This window comes from Muntiacus reevesi, chromosome 16 (genome assembly GCF_963930625.1).
Source record: "Muntiacus reevesi chromosome 16, mMunRee1.1, whole genome shotgun sequence".
Lineage (NCBI taxonomy): Eukaryota > Metazoa > Chordata > Mammalia > Artiodactyla > Cervidae > Muntiacus > Muntiacus reevesi.
Window position 1 is genome coordinate 24,428,394 of NC_089264.1, and position 22,169 is coordinate 24,450,562.

The 22,169-nt window shown below is 37.2% G+C and overlaps 2 protein-coding genes across 2 annotated transcripts in view; one reads left to right on the forward strand and one right to left on the reverse strand.

Moving 5' to 3' along the window:
- The window catches only part of LOC136147908 (alcohol dehydrogenase 1-like), a 195,885-nt gene that overhangs the window by 10,140 nt on the left and 163,576 nt on the right, over positions 1-22,169 (reverse strand). The gene's annotated exons all lie outside the window — the stretch shown is intronic.
- On the forward strand, positions 1,415-12,436 carry LOC136147906 (alcohol dehydrogenase 1-like). Its single transcript, XM_065907249.1, has 9 exons — positions 1,415-1,432; positions 3,750-3,848; positions 4,823-4,961; positions 7,594-7,681; positions 7,839-8,058; positions 8,253-8,513; positions 9,015-9,150; positions 10,662-10,800; positions 11,982-12,436. The coding sequence occupies exons 1-9, from the start codon at positions 1,415-1,417 to the stop codon at positions 12,004-12,006; spliced, it is 1,125 nt and encodes a 374-aa protein (XP_065763321.1). The 3' UTR covers positions 12,007-12,436.

The window sequence follows — 22,169 nt, forward strand, 5'->3', positions numbered from 1 at the left end:
TTCTGTCCTTTTTCGAGCCCATCTTTGCATGAAATATTCCCTTGGCATCTCTATTTTTCATGAGGAGATCTCTAATCTTTCCCATTCTGTTGTTTTCCTCTATTTCTTTGCATTGATCGCTAAGGAAGACTTTCTTATCTCTCCTTGCTATTCTTTGGAACTCTGCATTCAAATGGGAATATCTTTCCTTTTCTCCCTTGCTTTTCGCTTCTTTTCTTTTCACAGCTATTTGTAAGGCCTCCTCAAACAACCATTTTGCCTTATTGCATTTCTTTTCATGGGGATGGTCTTGATCCCTGTCTCCTGTACAGTGTCACGAACCTCCGTCCATAGTTCATCAGGCACTCTGTCTATTAGATCTAGCAGAAGCCAAATATCAAGCCAAATATCATCCTTATTAACAGGAGCAGCAGCTTTGCCATCATCATAAGCATCACTCCAAGCCCACATTAAACAGTTTCATTTTACCTTGATTGAGCTCTACCCCCTATTTGGAATATGCTCCCTACTCTTTTATTTTACATAAATTTCTTCTTCAAAATGCAGCTAAAATGAAGAAGTATTTGAGGCTTAGCCATGTCCAACTCTATGGGATCCCACCAGGTTCCTCTGTTATTGAATTCTCTAGGCAAGAATACTGGAGTGTGTTACCATGCCCCCCTCCAGGGGGTCTTCCCAACCCAAGTATCGAACCCAGGTCTCCTGCATTGCATGTGGACTCTTTACCATCTGAGCCATCAGGGAAGCCCAAAAAAGTCTGTTTCCTTTCCACCAGGAAACCTCAGTCTCCCAAGTGACAGGCAGGGATACTCACCATGATGGTAACAAGGACGGCAAGTCTCATCTGAATCTCATCTCTCATCATTCGTGATGACCTCACATTGTCTTTGTCATCTTTTTTTTGTCATCTATTTGTCTTTGTCATGTCTTGTCATCACTTATCTCTCAACTTTTAAACATATATTGTATTATTACTTGTGCTTTTCCATCTCTTTGACTCTTGGAGACCCAGTGTTATCCTGGTATCACCTGTGTCTAGCAATACCTGGTATTAATTGATACTCCAGAAATTCTTATTAACTAATTATGAGCTGATCGTTTTCTTAGTTTATTCACTTTTTTATAATCACTTCATTGCCTTTTCACCTAAAGCTTCTCTTCAAACTGCTTCTCCCCAGCAGAGCAGCCTTGTTGACGCCCTCCTGAATCATTCTCATATTCCTTGCTGTCCTACATTTTCACATATTTGCCAAACAACCACTTACCTCTCTGGTTTCCCCATGTTGTTGTGTCATTATGTCATTATTTTTTATTATTCTCAGCTCATAAATAGTCCAGTTTCCCCAGGAGCAGAGTCAAAGAGCTGATATTCTTTGGCACATTATAAGATACCAAGGAAAATAGAAAACTCATCATGGACACCTTGGGAAAGGTAAGTGCTACTTTTCAAATAGGTCTATATCATCTTTATTAGTTATCCAAAAAGTACACTTTGAAACAAAATTAAGACATTTTCTCCAAACAGGTTGTCAAAGATTTTTGTGGATAATACTCAATGTTTTCCCATCTATGGAAACTCATGCACTACTGTTAGGAAAATAAATTGATAGAAACTTAGTGGGTGATAGTTTGATAATGTTGTACTAAATGCCTTAAAAATGTGCCTATCATTTAACAAAGAAATTCATTCCAAGGAGATAATTATGCTGCTTTTATTTATTTAATCAGTTTCCTAGTGTTAGACATTATGTTCCTTCCAGTGTCATACTCTTAAAAACAATGCTTCATTTTCTCCACATCCTCAACAGCATTTATTGTTTGCAGATTTCTTATTATGGCCATCCTGACTGGTATGAGATGGGGTGGGAGATGAGAGGGACGTTCAACAGGGAGGGACATATGTATACTTGTGGCTGACTCATGTTGATGTTTGACAGAAGCCAGCACGATGTCGTAAAGCAGTTATTCTCTAATAAAAATTTTTTTAAAAAATGCTTCAGGTAATCTGCTTATAAAATCTTAAAAATGCTGATAGTTGGGTACTGGGCTTGAAGTTTTCCCTCCTTTACACTTATCTGAGTTTTCCAAGTTTTTGCCTTGAGTGTGTATCACTTCTGAAATAGAAGTTTTCCATAAAGTATATAATTTTACTTGCTTTTATTTGAACTTCTTTTGTGGCATTTCCCCTTCTCTTTGTGTTACAAAACATGTATTATCTCCTCGATTGATTTCTAAGTTTCTTGAAGACATAATTTACTCAGCTCATAATGTCTTACAGTTACTAGTGCAGTAAACTTGCAAATGAAACACCAATAAAATTATGAAGGACTCTAATACCACCAGATATAAAAAATATCAAAAAGTTATTCACTGAGGTGTCAGTGCAAGAATAGACAGTAAGATACATTTATGTTTCCAAAAAGAAACTTGTAAATTGAAGAACTTATACAGTAAAGGTGCTAATTTAAGTGTAAATGAAAGAAAAATTCATCAGGAGTTCATGCTGAGACAATTCATTTAGATTCTATAAATTTATATTACACAAAATAATGTGAGGTAGATTTAAGAGTTAAATATTTAAAAATCAAACTACAAAAATCTAGAAAGAGGGTGACAAATGTTTATTTGGTCTCTATATGGAGAGAAAGTGAAGGACAGGGAAGCCTGGCGTCCTGCTGTTCACAGGGTCGCAAAGAACCCAACACGACTGAGTGACTGAATGACAACAAGAATGGAGAGAATTCAGAAATGGACTAAATAATAAAGGAAAACATATTTTTATGAATCAAAATTTTAACATGTATGTTATGCATGTATATATGAACATACAGCTTCATAAAAAATAAAGGTCAAAAATCAAGAAGGAAAAATCATATATGACAAGTTAGCAGACTGCCAGTCACTCCTTTTATGTGTAAACAGATCAAATGATTAGTAAAAAAAATACCAAGATGCAAGTGGATACTTATGCAAAATATAGGAACCAAACATTCCACACACACACAAAAATATGTATGACTAACATAAACATAAAAAATTTCAACATTCTTAATATTGAAAAATACTAATAAAAAGAAATAGCTAGCTTTTTCTGACAGTCACTTTGTTTTTAATGACTACAGTCAATGCTAATGAGAGTAGGAAAAATGATGACATAGATATTGCTTTACAGTTCAAGGAGTTGTGCCAAATCATTCAAACTTTCTGTAGAGTTATTTAGAAATCAGTTTCACTCTAACCATGTCTCTATCCTTCCCCTAGTAATTCTTACTTAAGGAAACCAGGCAAGTCAAAATTATAAACAATATACATTATAATGGTCAAAACAAAGGAAATGATTGTTTTGATTAAGCTAGTTGCTGATTAAGAATATTTGGATATATTCAAATGATGAAATATAAAACTGCTATTTAAAATTATAAAGCATTTTGAAATCATGAGAAGACATTTTAGAACAAGGAAACAGTAAATGTTCAATATATAGTGGTTTTCACTGGCAAAAAAATGAAGCCTAAAATGTGAAACTGCTCATATGACATGATCTCTACTGTATAAAAATTATTTTAAGAGACTCAAAAGAAATACGCCAAAATTTTTACTAGCTTATGTCTGAAATTGCAATGATCTTTTTTCTTTTTTGTGTGTGAATTTCTTACTGCTACAAATTACAGCAAGTTAGTGTCATTTGTATAATCAGAAGTTAGATGTTATCGCTAAATGATGTCATCTTATTGTCCTTGTGTCAGCAGACAATCACATGCCTGGCAGCCATTGCCTGGAAAAAGAATTCTCTTTCACTTGAGAACGTGGAGGTTGAGCCACCAAAGGCTGGGGAAGTTCGTATTAAGGTAAATTTAAATCTTTGAACTTGTACTTGTGAAGGCAAGTGTAAGGAAATCTTATTTCATGTATCAAAGTTGTTCCCAGTGTTCCAGCACTCCCACTACTGATAGTGAAACAGCTAGCCAATATCCCTGCCTGTATGCTTTCTGGCTGAATTCCAGGCAGAGCAGCAATACAGTGGCTATGCTACAGGAAATGTTTCTATGATCAATATGAGTGGATTGAGTCTATCCACAGACAAGAAAACTTAGGCCATTAACTGAGAAGTTTTAAAACTTCTCAATGCCAATTAAATCTTGCAGCAGTTAAACTCATTTTACATTACTAACTTAATGTTTCCAATATGCTAGTTTAAAATCAATTTTCCCAGAGGATTGGGAAAACATTCCACAATACTGGACTAAAATTTTTGGTTTCTCAATGGTGGTGCTATGGATACGTGGTCAAAAATCCTTTATTGGATAGAATAGACTCTAATATTGCAAACTAGTTGATGACATAGGGTGTACAGAGTCGATTTCAAAAGACCTAGTTTATTTTCAGGTCTGAACGTGCACCATGAGAGTGGGTGAGTCATTTTAAGTCTTCGAATCTTCCCTTTCCACATCTTTAAGTGAGTGAAGTCGCTCAGTCGTTTCCGACTCTTTGTGACCCCGTGGACTGTAGCCTACCAGGCTCCTCCATCCATGGGATTCTCCAGGCAAGAATACTGGAGTGGGTTACCATTTCCTTCTCCAGGGGATCTTCCCGACTCAGGGATCGAACCTCCTGACCCAGGGATCGAACCCGGGTCTCCCGCAGTGGAGGCAGACGCTTTAACCTCTGAGCCACCAGGGTAATTAGACCTGCCCTGTGTTTCTCTGAATATTATTATAGGGATCAAATCAGGTCATCCATGTAAAAAAATTATTCATAATAAGTCTCAGACAAAAGAAAAATTCCAAACTAATTTATCCTTGGCCACTTAATTCCTACCCAGATGACATCTACAGGGATCTGTGGTTCTGATGATCATACTATAAAAGGAATAATCACAGTGAAGTATCCCTTCATCCCAGGCCATGAAGGAGCTGGAATTGTGGAGAGTGTTGGCGAAGGAGTGAGCTCAGTGCAACCAGGTAGGAAATGGGCCACAAAAACCTCTGCGCAAACAGCCCACCACCAAAACGCATTAGCATATTCACAGGAGAAATAAGTTGGTTTGCCTCTAAATTGTTTTACCTAATCACATATCGTGGTAGTAAATGTATCCAGTGATTCCAAGGGTCACACAGTTTCTCCGCTGTCAGCGCAAGCAATCCAGAGTGGCAGTGCCTGAGCCAAGTAACTAGTTGAGATAGGACCAGTGTACTTCTAAATAGATCATAATCTCCTAGGAGCAGGGGCTGCTTGTTTTATTTCCAAACAAACAATAAAACTATATTATAAACATTAAGCTTGCTAAGTCCCTAGATTTTAATTGTTTTCTGAAACTAAAAGAAATTATAATTACATGACACAATAGAAGTGTTAGCTAAGAAATAAAAAAAAAGAAGTGTTAGCTAATATGAAAATGGCAATCATACTGCAATATAAATGTATCAAATCAATATAAACTTACACACAATTTTGTTTATCAAATATATGTCAGTAAAAACTTTTTTCTAATGAATTATTTGTCAGCAGAAAGGGAAATTTTATAATCTGACAAGTTAATTTATTCTGACATAACTGCAGAAGAATTCAGTTTCCTTTTTTATTGAAATACAATTGACACACACACAATACTATGCTACAGGAATTTCTTAGCAGTCCAGTGGTTAGGACTCCATGCTGTCATGTCAACAGTCTGGGTTCAATGCCTGATTGGGGAATTAAGATCCTATAAGCCTATACAAATACATATAAGTATGTGTGTATCATTTCAGTTCAATTCAGTCACTCAGTCGTGCCCAATATTTTAGGACCCCATGGACTACAGCATGCCAGGCTTCCCTGTCCATCTCCAACTCCCAGAGCTTGCTCAAATTCAACCCCATCAAATTCATGCCATCCACCCATCTCATCCTCTGCCATCCAACCACGTCATCTTCTGTTGTCCCCTTCTCCTCCTGCCTTCAATCTTTCCCATCATCAGGGTCTTATCCAATGAGTCAGTTCTTTGCATCAGGTGGCAAAAGTATTGGCCACAGCTTCAGCATCAGTCTTCCAATGAATATTCAGGACTGATTTCCTTTAGGATGGACTGGTTGGATCTCCTTGCAGTCCAAGGAACTCTCAAGAGTCTTCTCCAACACCACAGTTCAAAACCATCAATTCTTCGGCACTCAACTTTCCTTATAGCCCAACTATCACAACCATACATGACTACTGGAAAAACCATAGCTTTGACTAGATGGACCTCTGTTGACAAAGTAATATCTCTGCTTTTTAATATTCTGTCTAGATGGGTCATAGTTTTTCTTCCAAGGAGCAAGCATCTTTTAATTTCATGGCTGCAGTCACCATCTGCAGTGATTTTGGAGCCTAAGAAAATAAAGTCTGTCACTACTTCCATTGTTTCTCCACCTATTTGCCATGAAATGATGGGACCAGATGCCATGATCTGAATTTTTGAATGCTGAGCTTTAAGCCAGCTTTTTTCACTTTTCTCTTTCTCTGTCATCAAGAGGTCTTTAGTTCCTCTTCACTTTCTGCCATAAGGGTGGTATCATCTGCATATCTGAGGTTATTTGATATTTCTCCCAGCAATCTTGATTCCAGCTTGTGCTTCATCCAATCTGGCATTTCACATGATGTACTCTGCATTTAAATTAAATAAGCAGGGTGACAATATATAGCCTTGATGTACTTCTTTCCCGATTTCGAACCAGTCTATTGTTCCATGTCCAGTTCTAACTGTTGCTTCCTGACCTGCATACATATTTCTCAGGAGGCAGGTAAAGTAATCTGGTATTCCCATATCTTTAAGAATTTCCCACAGTTTGTTGTGATCTACACAGTCAAAAGTTTTGGCATAATCAATAAAGCAGAAGTAGATGTTTTTCTGGAATTCTCTTGCTTTTTCTATGATCCAACGAATGTTTGCATTTTGATCTCTGGTTCCTCAGACTGTGTTCATTAATTCTCCTCACCTTCCCAGCCTGTAACCCTAGGTCCCAGGAGGGTTAATTATTCGACCTACACATAATCAGTATGCTCTCTAGAACTGTGCAACCTAAAAAACCACCCTCTGTAGTAAGCGCTCCAGGAGCAGCCTCTCTCTGCAGGAAGAAAGCTATTCCTTTTACTCTCTGAATTGAGAATATCTTGAACCACAGCCCCCTAAAGAAAACATATCATAGACCTGCTGTGGGTCTATGTGCCATCATGGGGCAGGTAGGCTCAATAGAAAGGTCTCTGCTGTTATCCAGCTTCAGGCAGGTAACGACCTCTGCAGACTTAAATCTCTCAAAGGAAAACCAAAAGGTTAGAGTAGATGACATCTCTAAGGGTCATTCCTGGTTTTATTAGTTTATTTCCAGAGTAAATGCAGACCTACAATTATCTATCCAGCAAGGAATATCCCCATATTTCCATCATTTGTCCAAAATAGTAATGGGATTTCTGAAACCAGGTTATAGGATTTTTCCTCCAAAATAGCCATAGGGTATGTTATACTTGTCATAATCTGTCCACAGCAAGTTATCAAATCATTCAATGAAGTTTTTATCACCGCACTATTGTGTTTCAATAATATTTTAAACTAATGATTTTTTTCCCTATATATAGGAGATAAAGTCCTCACACTTCCTGTTCCACAGTGTAGAGAATGCAGTGCCTGCTTGCATCCCAAGGGAAACTTCTGTGAGAAGCAAGAGTTAGTAGATTTGCCCATCTTTTGTTTATCTTGTCACTTTTAATTAAATCGCTTATATTGTGCAAGCACTGACCTGGAGCTAAAGGTGTTCATTTCTCTCCTTACAACTCTATGTTTCTGGGTTGCTGCTGTGCCCGTCCGTGTCACGGCTGAACAGCCTTCTGCCCTCTTCTGGATTAATGCTGGATGGCACAAGCAGGTTTACCTGCAAAGGAGAAAAGATCTACCACTGTTTCCGCACAAGTACATTCACTGAATATACTGTTGTGCCTGAGATTTCGGTGGTAAAAATTGATGCTGCTGCTCCCATGGATAAAATTTGTATCATGAGCTGTGAGGTGCCTACAGGATATGGGGCTGCTGTTCACTCGGCCCAGGTGAGGAAAACAGCTGTGTGTTAGTATGTTATAGTGATCTGCCAAGAAAACATAAAAACAAGACCAAAACAGTCCAAATGTTTCAACTGGGGTCTATAGTTCCAAAAGCCTCAATGGTTGTTTTTGTTTGTTTTCTTAATTATACAAGTGTCCAGATGTGATTCCTAACACAAACATGACTTGTGAATTTGTAGGTCACTCCTGGTTCTACCTGTGTGGTCTTTGGACTTGGAGGAATCGGCTCAGCTATTGTCATGGGCTGTAAAGCCTCTGGTGCTTCTAGAATCATTGGAGTTGATATCAACGAGGAAAAATTTCCTCGGGCAAAAGCATTAGGGGTCACAGATGTTCTCAACCCTTCGAATCTCAAGAAGCCCGTCCAGGAGGTGGTCAAGGAGATGACAGGCATCGGTGTTGACTTTGCCTTTGAGGCCATCGGACTCACAGAAACCATGGTGTGTGGGTTCGGGTCACAGTGAGTAGAAGCAGATCTGTAGGTTTGGTTCCAGACCAGCACAATTAAGTGAACATTGTAATAAAATGAGTCAAGTAATTTTCTGGTTTTCCACCACACATAGAAATTACATTTATACTATACTGTAGTCTATTAGTATGCAATAGCATTTTGTCTAAGAAAAAACAATGTACACACCTTAATTTTAAAACACTTTATTGCTAAAATATGCTAATCATCTGAGCCTTCAGTGAGAGTCATTATCTTTTTGTAATAGTAACAAAGATCACTGATTACATACCATAATAAGAAATATAATAATAGTGAAAATGTTTGAAATACTGAGATTCCATCACTGGCAGTGTTGAAAGCTGAGCTCAAAGTAAGTAGCATCTGCCCAGGAAAAGGTCTGAAATCTAGGAATCCACAATTCTTTCCAACACTGCAGATAGTTGCTACTTACATATGGGCATCTATTTACGGTCATTATTCTCATTATCAGGTTGCTGCTTGGGACTCCTGCAACCTGAGCCATGGTGTCTGTATAATCACTGGGGTGTCTGCACCAAATTTACAGTTTTCCCTTTCTGGTCAAACAGTTTTCACTGGACGGACACTGAAGGGTTCGTGTTTAGGAGGTAAGTCAGTTGCTTTTGCTTTCACGAAACCTCTTTCAACTTTGTCAGTTCAGCTCAGTTCAGTCGCTCAGTTGTGTCCAACTCTTTGTGACCCCATGAGTCACAGCACGCCAGGCCTCCCTGTCCATCACCAACTCCCGGAGATTACTCAAAGTCATGCCCATCGAGTTGGTGATGTCATCCAGCCATCTCATCCTCTGTTGTCCCCTTCTCCTCCTGCCGCCAATCCTTCCCAGCATCAAGGCCTTTTCCAATGAGTCAACTCTTCACATGAGGTGGACAAAGTATTGGAGTTTCAGCTTCAGCATCAGTCCTTCCAATGAACACCCAGGATTGATCTCCTTTAGGATGGACTGGTTGGATCTCCTTGCAGTCCAAGGGACTCTCAAGAGTCTTCTCCAACACCACAGTTCAAAAGCATCAATTTTTCAGTGCTCATCTTTCTTCACAGTCCAACTCTCACATCTATACATGACCACTGGAAAAACCATAGCCTTGACCAGATGGACCTTTGTTGGCAAAGTAATGTCTCTGCTTTTTAATATGCTATCTAGGTTGGTCATAACTTTCCTTCCAAGGAGTAAGCGTCTTTTAATTTCACAGCTGCAGTCACCATCTGCAGTGATTTTGGAGCCCCCCAAAATAAAGTCTGACACTGTTTCCACTGTCTTCCCATCTATTTCCCATGAGGTGATGGGACCAGATGCCATGGTCTTAGTTTTCTGAATGTTAAGTTTTAAGCCAACTTTTTCACTCTCCTCTTTCACTTTCAACTTTGTAGAAACATGTAATTCAAAATTTTCCTCCTTGGGGAAACAGACCTATAATGGTATAAGTTTTCAAAGACTTCTCCTCCAATGAATTGGTATATTTTGCAGATCAATTTTAGCCAGTTTAATTAAATAGGTTTGTTTTTTTTTTTACATTTAAATAAAATTTTTTATCTCCTACAAAACAGTTTCTGGGTTTTCCCAGTGTTTGGAATAATTCAGCTAAGTTCAGTTCTGCACTGGTGGACTCAAAGTTTGTTGTTGGCTTTCTGAATAATTACATGTACAACTTAGTATTTGGCACTGATATTTGTCTTCCCATAGGAGCCCTTATTTCTGAGCAGTACTGACGAATAGATTTACTAAATTAATATTTCCATCTCCATCCATTGCTCTGATCAAAAGTTTCCAAGAAATCTCAATGTGTGTGAATAGAGAGATGAGGAAATAGTTGCATAATGGTAAACCCAGGAGGTGGGCTGGAGACTGCCACTTTATTTTTAATTAGTTTTTAACCCAATAACATGTGAATATTGACCCAATTTTTTTCCAAAGGTGTTCTAGGTAACAGAACTGTCTGTAGCAGCCACACTTAGCAACAAAAGCCAACAACTTCTGATGTACAAATGAACTCATCAATGGCAAATTTTCAGAATAGTTTACCCATCTCCACAACTTACTTATTTTTCTTTTGGTTAGTTTGATATTTCTCAAATCTTATTACTTATTTTTATTTTGCAGATTATAAAACCAAAGACTGTTTTCCCCAACTAGTGACTGCTTACCTACAAAATAAAATTAATATAGATCCATTAATAACCCATCAGTTGCCTTTTGACCAACTCCACAAAGCTTTCGAGGTGTATCATGCTGGAAAAACGTGAGTGTTTTCTTTGATGAATTTCTGTACCCTGAACTCACAGAAAAAATGACTTCTCAAACATTCCTAAGTGGTTTTGTGAAAAAAAGATGACTACCTGAAGACCTTCAATATCTTTCATATACTCTATCCTATTTCCTGTTGTCAGAAGGATAAGAAAAGGTTTTATCTGCAAGTTCCCCTTTGGGAAAGACCTGTATTAGCCTATCTCAAAGAAATGTTTGAGGAGGCAGTCTACTCCACATCAGTCAATTATGCATTATTTTTCTGATTAGAGAAATAATCTAGAATAAATAAGTTGATGTTATTGGCATCATAAAATCTTACAAGGACCTTCAAGGCAAAGGTTCAGACTCTACCCAGGGCACAAAGCCTTTCTACATAATTTCCTGACAAATGTCAGTCTGCTCCAGCTAGCATACTTTTAGGGATGAAGTGTTTACTCACTGTGTTCATGTATACACTCAATGCATATTGAGTGATGGTACACTCTTTGCCAGGACTGTCCTGAGTTCTGGGGACAGTGGGGAGCAAGTAACAAGGAGTAAATGAGAAATTACTTGTGTGATGAATTCTTTGACTTTCTAATTCTGGTTCTTAAGAACATCTCTCTTTCCTATTCTCTCCCCACTTCTCTACCTATATCGTTTGTTTGTTTTATGATTTCTTTTTATTTTAAGATAGGAATTTAAATTTTAGTCTGCTATATACCTTGTTGGTTTAGACCTAGCATGTCAGCCCATTTAAATCAAGAATGAAAAGCCAAGAAAACTCATCTAAAATTTTAGAAACAAATAATAGAGGAGGGGGATGGATCTAGCAGGTAGTAGACACACTACAAACAGAAAGGAACTAAGGAAACCCATTTATTCTTCCCTAATTAGACATGGTATTAGATTTTAGGATTGATGGGAGCTGATCAGAAGCTGTAGCAAAGGGTTTGGATGTCTTTGTGATTAAGTAGCCAGAAGGAATGGTGCTCAAAGTTGGGATCTTCCTGTTACAGCTGATTTGGGATCCTGCTTTCACCCCATCCTATATTTCTTATAGGTAAACTAGATGAAGGTGGAGTGGGGTGGGGATAGGCAACTAAGTTTTTCAATACAGTGCATAATTGCTTTGCTGATATCACTGTTTCTCAAGGAATTCAGTTGCTTTATTATTACACTTTTATGTTTCAGGATCCGCTGTGTTCTGCTGTTCTGAGATCTCAAATAATGAAAGGTGCAAGGATATCCTTGGGAGTTTATTCCTTTCCTGTTTCACCTCCCTGATTGTTCCGGTGCAGTGAAAAGAGCAGCAAAAATATGGAAATGCAGTCTGATTGTAAAAATTAAACAAGCGCACCTTGAATTTAATTATAATAAAATAACCTCTTAGAGAACAGATGTTATATAATTCATTTTATGACATTAAAAAAAGGGATGGTGGGATTTGATTTATAATAATAGTGATATGTCCATCAACCCAACTGATCTCTGTCATTAGTCCATGAAAGCTGTCCCTGAGTTATCCCTTATTCCTATTCTCAATATACAGATTTCTCTGTATCTTTCACACCACTCCAGGGTTTACATGATTTTGCTGTTTCTACAACACATGGGGTCTCATAAATTCTTGGAAGGCTCTCTCGGGACACAGTGAGCCATTTTCTATCCTGGGGTCTTCGTACCATCCTATGCCTACAATGCCCATGACACGCTGAGGCACAGTTCCCATCTGCTTTCAAACATACAAGCATATCTGGGAAATCTTGCCACCTGCACCCCGAGGAAGCATGTGTAGGACTCTTTAAGAGAAACTCACCTACGACCTCATAACTTCCTTTTCAAGTCTTTTTCTCTTCACTAAACAAATATAATTATTTCCTCAGTCATTTACATTCTCCTTAAGCTTTTGCTGTTGAAACAAAGAAATCACAAGGAAAATTTCTTTCATAATCTTGTTTCATTTGTAATATCGCTTTCTGAGATTTGAGCTCAAAATGTCCAGCTGACTTAATGAGGGAAGGTCCAAGAATTTTAAAAAAACACATGAAGATTTTTCTCAAGTGAATACTTTAAATATAATCCTGCCAGTCTATCTCTGTCACCTTAACAAACCCTTCCCTCTCTGAGTATCAGCTGCCACATTGTCAAGTGGGAAAATAAGAGTAATGTTATAAGATGATTTTTAAGAATGGAGATCACATGTATAAATGAAGAAATAAAATGAAAACATGTATAAAATTTTAAAGAATAGAATAATTTGGATCTAAGGAAAGGGAAAAGATAAGGCAAAGAAATTAAGAAATTTTAAACCAAGAATTTAAGAATAAAAATTATAGAATTCAAACATTCTAAAGAACAGAAAGACAAGGCTAGGAGAAATTGAGTTTCAAAAGAATAAAATAACTACTTTGTTACATAGATAAAAGCTATCAATGTGACCTAAAATCATAAGGAAAAAATTTAGTAACAGAATGTATTCTTAACAAAATACAACTGGAAAAATAAAAGAGCTGATACCAGAGTTGTATCAGAAGCTTGGGGTTGGAAATACCCAGCTACCAAGAACTGTCCCCCAAGCTGGAAGACTTCTACACTTGAACAGAAGCTTGGAAAGAAAAACAAAAACAAAAATCCCATGAAACACACAGCAGGGCCAGGAGAAAGATGCACTTAAATGGAAGGCTTTTTCCTGAACCTCACTGTCCCCAGACACGATTAGAGAGACACTTATGTTGATTCTATTGCATCAAAAAATTGTTGCCTCCTCTTTTTTTGCTTCTTTTTGTTGGGAGCATGGTGCAACATGCAGGATCTCAGTTCCCTAACCAGGGATGGAACCCTTGTCCTGTGCATTGGGAGCATGGGGTCTTAACCACCTGACCACTAGGAAAGTCCTTGTTGCCTCTTATCAGTCTTTTCCTCTGTGATTGATCTTTGGACAATTCTATAAAAAGAGTCCTAGTTAGGCATATTTCTGTAGCTTTCATAATATCTCTTTTCTACCTCCTAGCTTTTAGGGTGTTTCCTTCTATTTCTGACACTGTCTTCAAAATGTCTCCAGTTATTTATTTGTGAAAACATTATTTCACACACTCACTTCTGCTTTTTTTGTGGCCAGTTGTCTCATGTTCTATCCCCCCAGGACAGTTGAGTAGGTTTTATATTTTGTTTGCTTTTGAAATAAAATGGACAAAGAATTATTAATTTCATGACATCTTTCTCAGATTTCAAGAAGTCAGAGTGCTAGGGGGTCATTATTTCTCTTGTGAGATCACAATAGCACTATCACACTTTATTAAGAGTATCTCCTGGTTTACTGTTTAGGGCAAATCATATCTGTATTCCCTGTATCTGGTACAAAGTAAGTGCTCAATGAATTTTTTTGGAAGAATAAATCACAAAAAATCCAAGAAAAGTTAAGAAGTTTTGCTCAGTGCTTTAGGCTAAAACAAAGATTATTTTCAGAAATAAAGAAGGCAGAGAAGCAGAAAGAAAGGAGAATAATTCTCTGAGAACCTCCAATTCAGAAAGCATCAGAATAATGAAGATGTAGGAAGAAGGGATGATAGAACAAAGCTAAAATGGATGAGAATTTGTGTCCACTGTTATGTTTAAAGGTAAAGATTAACCACTGTCTTTCTGATGATTTCAATTTTTATCCACTATATACAATGGATGCTAGAAGGTCAGAGAGTTATATAAACTTCCTAAATAAGCCACCAGAGTATAAATGAGTACTTACTATACCAGCCACTGTGTGCTAAGTACTTCACAATCATCATATAATCTTCATCTTGCCTCTATGTGTTCGGGAATATTATCTCCATTTCATAGATGAAATAACTAAGATACAGAGAGACTGATTAATTTGCTCACTATGAAATAGTTATGTGACAAAACAAAGACTGAAGTCTAAGCAATATAAAGGCTGTGCTCTAAGTCATTTTTCTTTATTACCATTTAGCAAGGAGTTCATAAATAATAAGGCTACTTAATATTTATTATTGTGAAAGTAAAAGTGTTTGTCACTCAGTTGTGTCCAACTCTTTGTGACCCCATGGACTGTAGCCCACCAGGTCCTCTGTCCATGGGATTTTTCAGGCAAGAATGCTGGAGTGGGTTGCCATTTCCTTCTCTAGGAGATCTTCCTGACCCAAGGTTGGAACCCTGTGTCCTGCACTGCAAGCAGATTTTTACCATCTGAGCCACCAGGGAAGCCCAATTATTATTATTATTATTATTATTATTATTCCTGTATTTGTGGTATAAATAAATTGCTATGAGAAAAGCACAATGGATATGATCTTGTGACACAAAAGCTCCAAAAACTGAGTAGACAATGAAAAGATAGACTGAATTCATTTCATATTGTGAAGGAAATGGGACAGTAGAGAATGGAAGGAACAGGCAGTCAGGGATTCTTTTTCATGCTGTGAGTTTAAAAAAAGGAAAGAACTGAGGCTTGATGTTTCAGCAGCTCTGCTTTTAAAATGCAACCTAAGTACATATGGATATGGACATAGATACAGATATGTATATGGATATGGGACTCCTGACTGTCCAGGCGTTCTTCCCAAGCTCACAGGACAGAATACCATAAAGTGAGACCCAGCTAGCTAACTTTCATTTCTTACTTCTCACAATTGATATAGAGATTGAATAGAGGTGGAAAGAAAACAGCATATATGACTTTAGTCAGATTTGCCTCCTCTCTCCTTGTCAATATATTCTATGACTACAGTAAACCTGTGAAGTACTGTTAATTCTTGGTGTTTTCAGCTGCACCATAAACTGGCTGTCTAATATCTCTATGTGTGTGCTCAGTTGTGTCCAACTCTTTGCAACTCCATGGACTGTAGCCCACCAAGTTCCTCTGTCCACGGGATTTCCCAAGTAAGAATATTGGAGTGGGTTGCCATTTTCTTCTCTAGGGATCTTTCCAACATGGGGATCACACCCATGTCTCCTGAGTTTCCTGCACTGGCAGGCAGACTCTACCACCAGCACCTCTTGGGAAGCCCCCAGCTAGCTAATATCTCACAAAACTATTTTTCATTCCTCTAATCTGGCTTGTAAGAAAGATGAAGATATTTTACCTTTCACTTTACTTCTTATGTACTAATATGAATTTTTAGTATAAGCATGCATAACTGAAATATACAGAAGTGATGTAAAAACAAAAGCTGAGTACATTGATATGGCCTTGAAATCTAAATCTTAAAAGATGATGCTGTGAAAGTGCTGCACTGAATATGCCAGCAAATTTGTAAAACTCCACAGTGGCCACAGGACTGGAAAAGTCAGTTTGCATGCCAATCCCAAAGAAAGACAATGCCAAAGAATGCTCAAACTACCTCACAATTGTACTCATCTCACATGCTAGCAAAGTAAAGCTCAAAATTCTCCAAGTCAGGCTTCAACAGTACATGAACTGGCCTTGAATCACAGCTAAATAATATCTTTAGGTTATGAGACTCTGCTAAATATAACATTGACTTTTGAAAGTTTCAGACATAAAACAAAAGAAAATTGAATAGTCAAATGTAGTTTTGTTAAAAAATAAAAATTGTGAAATATTCTAAATGGAAGGGACCTGAACATGCATTGATTTCATTAACCAGTGGAGCTCATAGACCCCACAAAGCATAGCTTTAAATGATACAAGTAACTAAACCCAATGTTCAACATGCTATACTAATATTGGCTCAAGTTCTCAATTTTAAAAAACCTGGGGATGTGCCTGTAATGAATAGGAAACTTGCTTATCTTGTTTACCTTTTAAATAACTATCTCAGTTATCTGAGATATCTCAGTTGTCTGAGTGACTCTCTCAGAATCTTGTTCACAGTAGAGGATCAACTGTTATTTACAATAATGAATTAACAAATCCATGGACATGAGGAGGCCACTTTTTCTGAAGTGGAGGGACAATATCTGAAGTCCGGTCATAGCTGAACTATTACCATGTTTTCAATTATTAAAACAGAACATAAATTTTCATAGAAAAAAGTGGTTTTTAAATAATAAACCAATACTAATAACTCAGATATTTCCCAAGTCTATCTTTTATTCTGTTTTATTATCTGCCATATGCCTAATAAATACATATGCCACATTGTTCTTGAACTGGAGACATGGTGATCAACAAGGAAAATAAGATCCCAAGTTTTATTTTCCAGATATATGGGGAGTGACAGAATGAACAAGTGAATAAATAAATGAACAGATTATGAAGGGAGTTATAAAGAAAATAAAAGAGGGTGATGTACCAGAGAATATCTGAGAAAAATATTCTTGATTGGGTGATCAATGTATGTGTGGAAAGAATGAATATGAACACATTCAGGATTCTGGGTCTAATAACTGAAAATCGTATACCAAAAACCACATAGAAGCATAGAATTTTTAGAACTGGAAGTTAAAAAAGGAGATACTACAGTCCAATGTCCTCATTTCAAGGACAAGAAGACTGAAGTCTGGAAAGTTAAGAACCCTTTATAACAGGAAAATTTAATTCAAAGTGAGTCTGTACAACACAGTTCAGACCTTTTTACTTCCAGTTCAGAAATATATTCTCTTCAATAAAATTGCAGCATTTATCATGGTTACAAAAGGAGAAAGACTAGGGGAGGGATAAATTAAGAGTTTGGAGTTAACATACACACACTACTATACATAAAATAGATAATCAACAAGGACCTAGTGCACAGCACAGAGAACTCTACTCAATATTCTGTAATAAGCTTCATGAGAAAAGAATCTGAAGAAGAATGGATATGTGTATATGTGTAACTGAATCACTTTGCTGTACACCTAAAACTAACACAACATTGTAAATCTACTTCACTATAAAATGAAAATAAGGTGAAAAGATAAATAAAGTTACATTATAGATGAAAAATAAAATTTTCAAATATTAAAAAAGAAAAAAATCAAATCATTTGTAGAATGGCTTCCTAAAAAGAATTTACTTTTGTCAGTTTTCTTTTGGTGGTTTTGAAGTACTTAGCACAAAACAGGCACAGAAAAATGAGATGAACCACACTGGATTACCTACAATAAATGACTTGATATAGCTGCTTTAACTGTCAATCAGGTAGACGTGCTGTGAATGCAAGGATGGAGGAGGGGTAAGGAGAAAGCAGTTATTTGTAATATATATCCAGGCACACTGGTAAATGGAGTTGTGGCAGGCAGAATTCCAAAATATCTTCCATACCCAACCAAAATTTCCTGTGAATTAGATGACTATTATCTCCATGATTATGTTACATGAATAACTAGGGGCTTCCCTGGTGGCTCAGAGGGTAAAGCGTCTGCTTCCAATGCGGGAGTCCCGGGTTCTATCCCTGTGTCAGGGAGATCCTCTGGAGAAGGAAATGGCAGCCCAACCAGTATTCTTGCCTGGAAAATTCCAAGGACAGAGGAATCTGGTGGGCTACACAGTCCATGGGGTCGCAAAGAGTTGGACACGACTGAGAAACTTCACTTTCTTTCTTTATGTTAACCTGGCCAAAGGAGACTATCTAAATTGGCTTGATCTAATTACAAGAGCACTTAAAAACAAAGGGAGAAATCTGAGAGATTTGAAACATAAGGATTCAATGCACTGATGCTGGTTTGAAGATGGAGGTGCCATGTGCAAGGGCTGTAGCTAACCTCTGAGAACCAAGAGTGAACCCTGGGTGGCAGCCATCAAGGAAATGAGGTCTTGGTCCTACATTTACAAGGAAATGAATTCTGCCAATAAACAGAATGAGCTTAGAAGAAGATTCTTCCCCAGAGTCTCCAGATTAAGAGCCCAGCCCAGCCAATCACCTTGATGCTGGCCTTCGAGGACCCAGTTGAGCCTGCCTAGACTTCTGACCCACATTGCTGTCAACTAATAAGTGGGTGTTGTTTTAAGCCACTGCATCTGTGAGGTTTTCTCTTTATTTTGTTACATACACACACAAAAAGATGCAGCTGTCAACTTAATTGGTCATATTTAAACCACAATAAGGACATAAAGAGGAGGGTGTTACTAGCCCCCTTTTTCAAATGAGAAAAATAAGAGACACAGAGACATTAGGTGACTTGCCCAAGGTCACACATAGTTTGACTCTTTTTGCAAAGAAGATATGTCGTGTTGAGTATGTAGGTAGTTAGCCCTCAGAACAACTTGACAATATTTTAAACTAGAAAACCAGCTGTTCTAACTAATTTTTCTAATGCATAGGTTGGTAAAAATTAGACATTTTACAAACTCTATGTGTTTCATTTGGTTCAATGGTAAAGAATTTGCCTGACATTTCAGGAGACGTAGATTTGATCCCTGGGTCAGGAAAATTCCTCTGAGGAAAGAAATGGCAACCCACTCCAGTTTTCTTGCCTGGGAAATTACAAGGCCAGAGAAGACTGACACGCTACAGCCCATGGGGTCACAGAAGAGTTGGGCAAGACTGAGCAACCAAACTGCAACAAACGTATCTCATTTGGATGTCTAGAAGCCTATATTTGTGTTCTTTTTTATCACTTCCTTTTAAGTATTAAATTTAAAATTTAAAAAAAATCCAGTATTATTGAAAGTCAACAGGTTTATCATAATTAGAAGATAACAAAGATAAAAAAAATTTTTTAATAAAAATAATTAAGGCATTAAGAAGAAAACCTTTCAAAAAAAAAGAGAAGACAAAAACACCCCACAGAAATAATAACAGGAAAAAAAGCTAGGAGGAGAAAAACATAACATCAAACATATGACTACTTGAAATTTAAACAGGGATGAAGCAAATAGAAAATTATGAAAGTAATAGAAAATTTCCAAGATCTGGAAATATAGAATACTTCTCTTTGCACACTAAAAAAAATCCCTCATCAAGTACCAAAAACAATTAATGAAAAAATACTCACAAATGAATTATTGTGACATTTCAGAACATCAAAGCAGAAAGATTTTCTTAAAAAATATTTCAGAAAAAAGCACATTATGACAATAAATTCATAAGTAAATAAATAAAAATTTTAAATCAGAATGACTTCATACCTCTTATCAGCTTCATTAGTGATATGAAAATATTAGCAATGACTTCAAAAGTATAATGGAAACTATTCTGAACCTATTTTCTAAATCCAGCTATATCAAGATTGGAGAGAGTATAGAAGTCTGGAAGAGGTCTAGAGATCCAGAAAGTGGATCCTGTGCTAAAGAACCTATTACTGAGGATTCAGGCACTACAGATGTCCACAGCACAGACCTAATGTTTAACTTCTCTTTTTTTCTTTTGAAGTTAAATTTAGAAATTATTGGGGAAGCCTGACACGCCACAGTCTATGGGGTCACAAAGAGTCAGACATGAGTTACCGACTGAACAACAGCAACAACCACAGAAATTATCAAATTTTACTTCACTACTTATCATATTAGCAGATATTAATTAGAATGCAAGTGTTGCAGATGTTTGAAGTTTGAGCCAATCTGGGATATACTTGCCATTCAAATTGGCAAAAGCACCAGTTGGTCTTTATTTTTTAATTAATCTTTATCGTAGTATAGTTTTTACAATGTTGTGCTAGCTTCCACTATACAGAAAAGTTAATCGGGTATACATACACAAATATCCACTCTTTTAGATTGAATCAGATATATATGTATACGCACTGTTTTAGATTCTTTTCCCATATGAGTCATCACTGAGTATTGAGTAGTTCCCTCTGCTACATAGTAGGTTCTTTTTATCTATTTTATATATAGTGAAAGTGAAGCTGCTCAGTTGTGTCCAACTCTTTGCAACCCCATGGACTGTTGCCTACCAGGCTCCTCTGTCCATGGAATTTTTCAGGCAAGAGTACTGGAGTGGATTGCCATTTCCTTCTCCAGAGGATCTTCCTGACCCGGGGATTGAACCTGAGTCTCCCGCATTGCAGGCAGACGCTTTACCCTCTGAGCCACCAGGGAAGCCCCTCTGTATAGCAGCGTGTCTGTTTATCCCTCTCCCCCTTTCCTCCTTGGTAACCATTAGCTTGTTTTCTACATATGTGACTCTTTTTCTGTTTTGTAAATAAACTCATTTGTACCATTTTTTTAGATTCTCCATATAAGGGATATCATACAATATTTGTTTCTGTCTGACTCGCTTCACTCCATATCATAATCTCTAGGTCCATCCATGTCATTGCAAATGCCATTATTTCATTCTTTCTTCTGGCTGGGTAACAATCCATTGTCTATATGCGCCACATCTTCTCTATCCATTCACCCATCAGTGGACATCTGAAGTAACATGCCCCTCGCTATATCTGATGAATCAGATATACATATGCATATACCCACTCTTTCATATTCTTTTCCACTCTTTTAGATTATTTTTCATGCCAGTCTGATTTCTGGCATTAGCCAGGTTCCTGAGACTCTGTTGAAGGAATTCCACTGGAGCTCTGAGAGAGAGCTCAGCTATTTCTGCCAGGGTTGTTAAGTTGGTAGAACACTTCTGAGCAGCTCCAGGAAGCAAAAACAACTGAGCTAAGAATGAAATGAATACACAGGAAAGGCAATACAAGAGATGCAGAGAGGTTGCATCCTCATCACATTGCTTCTACTTACCATTCTACATACTGGGCCTCGCACATGCCTGGTACAGCAAGCTACAACAAAGGTCTGACTGAATTACTGACAATTAAATCTATTTACACTTACTATAATTACTGATATACCTGATTTTATTTCTTCCTCATTTTTATGCTTTCTTTCTTTGTTGTGTTCTCTATGCTATTCCCTTTCTTCTTTTTGAATACCTCACACCGTTTCCTTTTGTCTACTAGTTTAGAAGTTATACTAAACATTTTAATATAAGTACTTATAAACTACCTTTACTATTCTCTGAAAAATAGAGGGAACTTATAACAGTAACTCAAAGCATCCTACTTACCCATCTCCAATCCGTATGATTAGGAAGTCTTTTCTCTACAAAAAAATTTAATAAATTTCTAAGTCTCTAGAAGCATGTACTATCTACAGAAGAGCTTCATTCAATATTTATAGTAGCTTCCACGTATTGGATGCTTTGAGGTTTCAGACAGTATGCTAAGTGCTTTATAGGCCCCTCCAGTTATCTTGACAAAAGCCTTATTATGTAAGTTTTCCTTGTTCTACATGTGAACAAACAGAAGCTCTGGAAAATTAAATACTGTTCAAGGTCAGCAATTACTTAACAGCAGAAATGGGTTGCAGATGCAGGTCTTTCCGCTTCTCAAGTCTGTGCTTCTAGCATTAAAACAGATTGCCAATAGAAAACATCACTACAGCATTCATTCGTTTATTCAGCATATGAATGTAGCACCTTCTATGTGCTAAATACCCACTCCAGTATTCTTGTCTGGAAAATACCATGGACAGAGAAG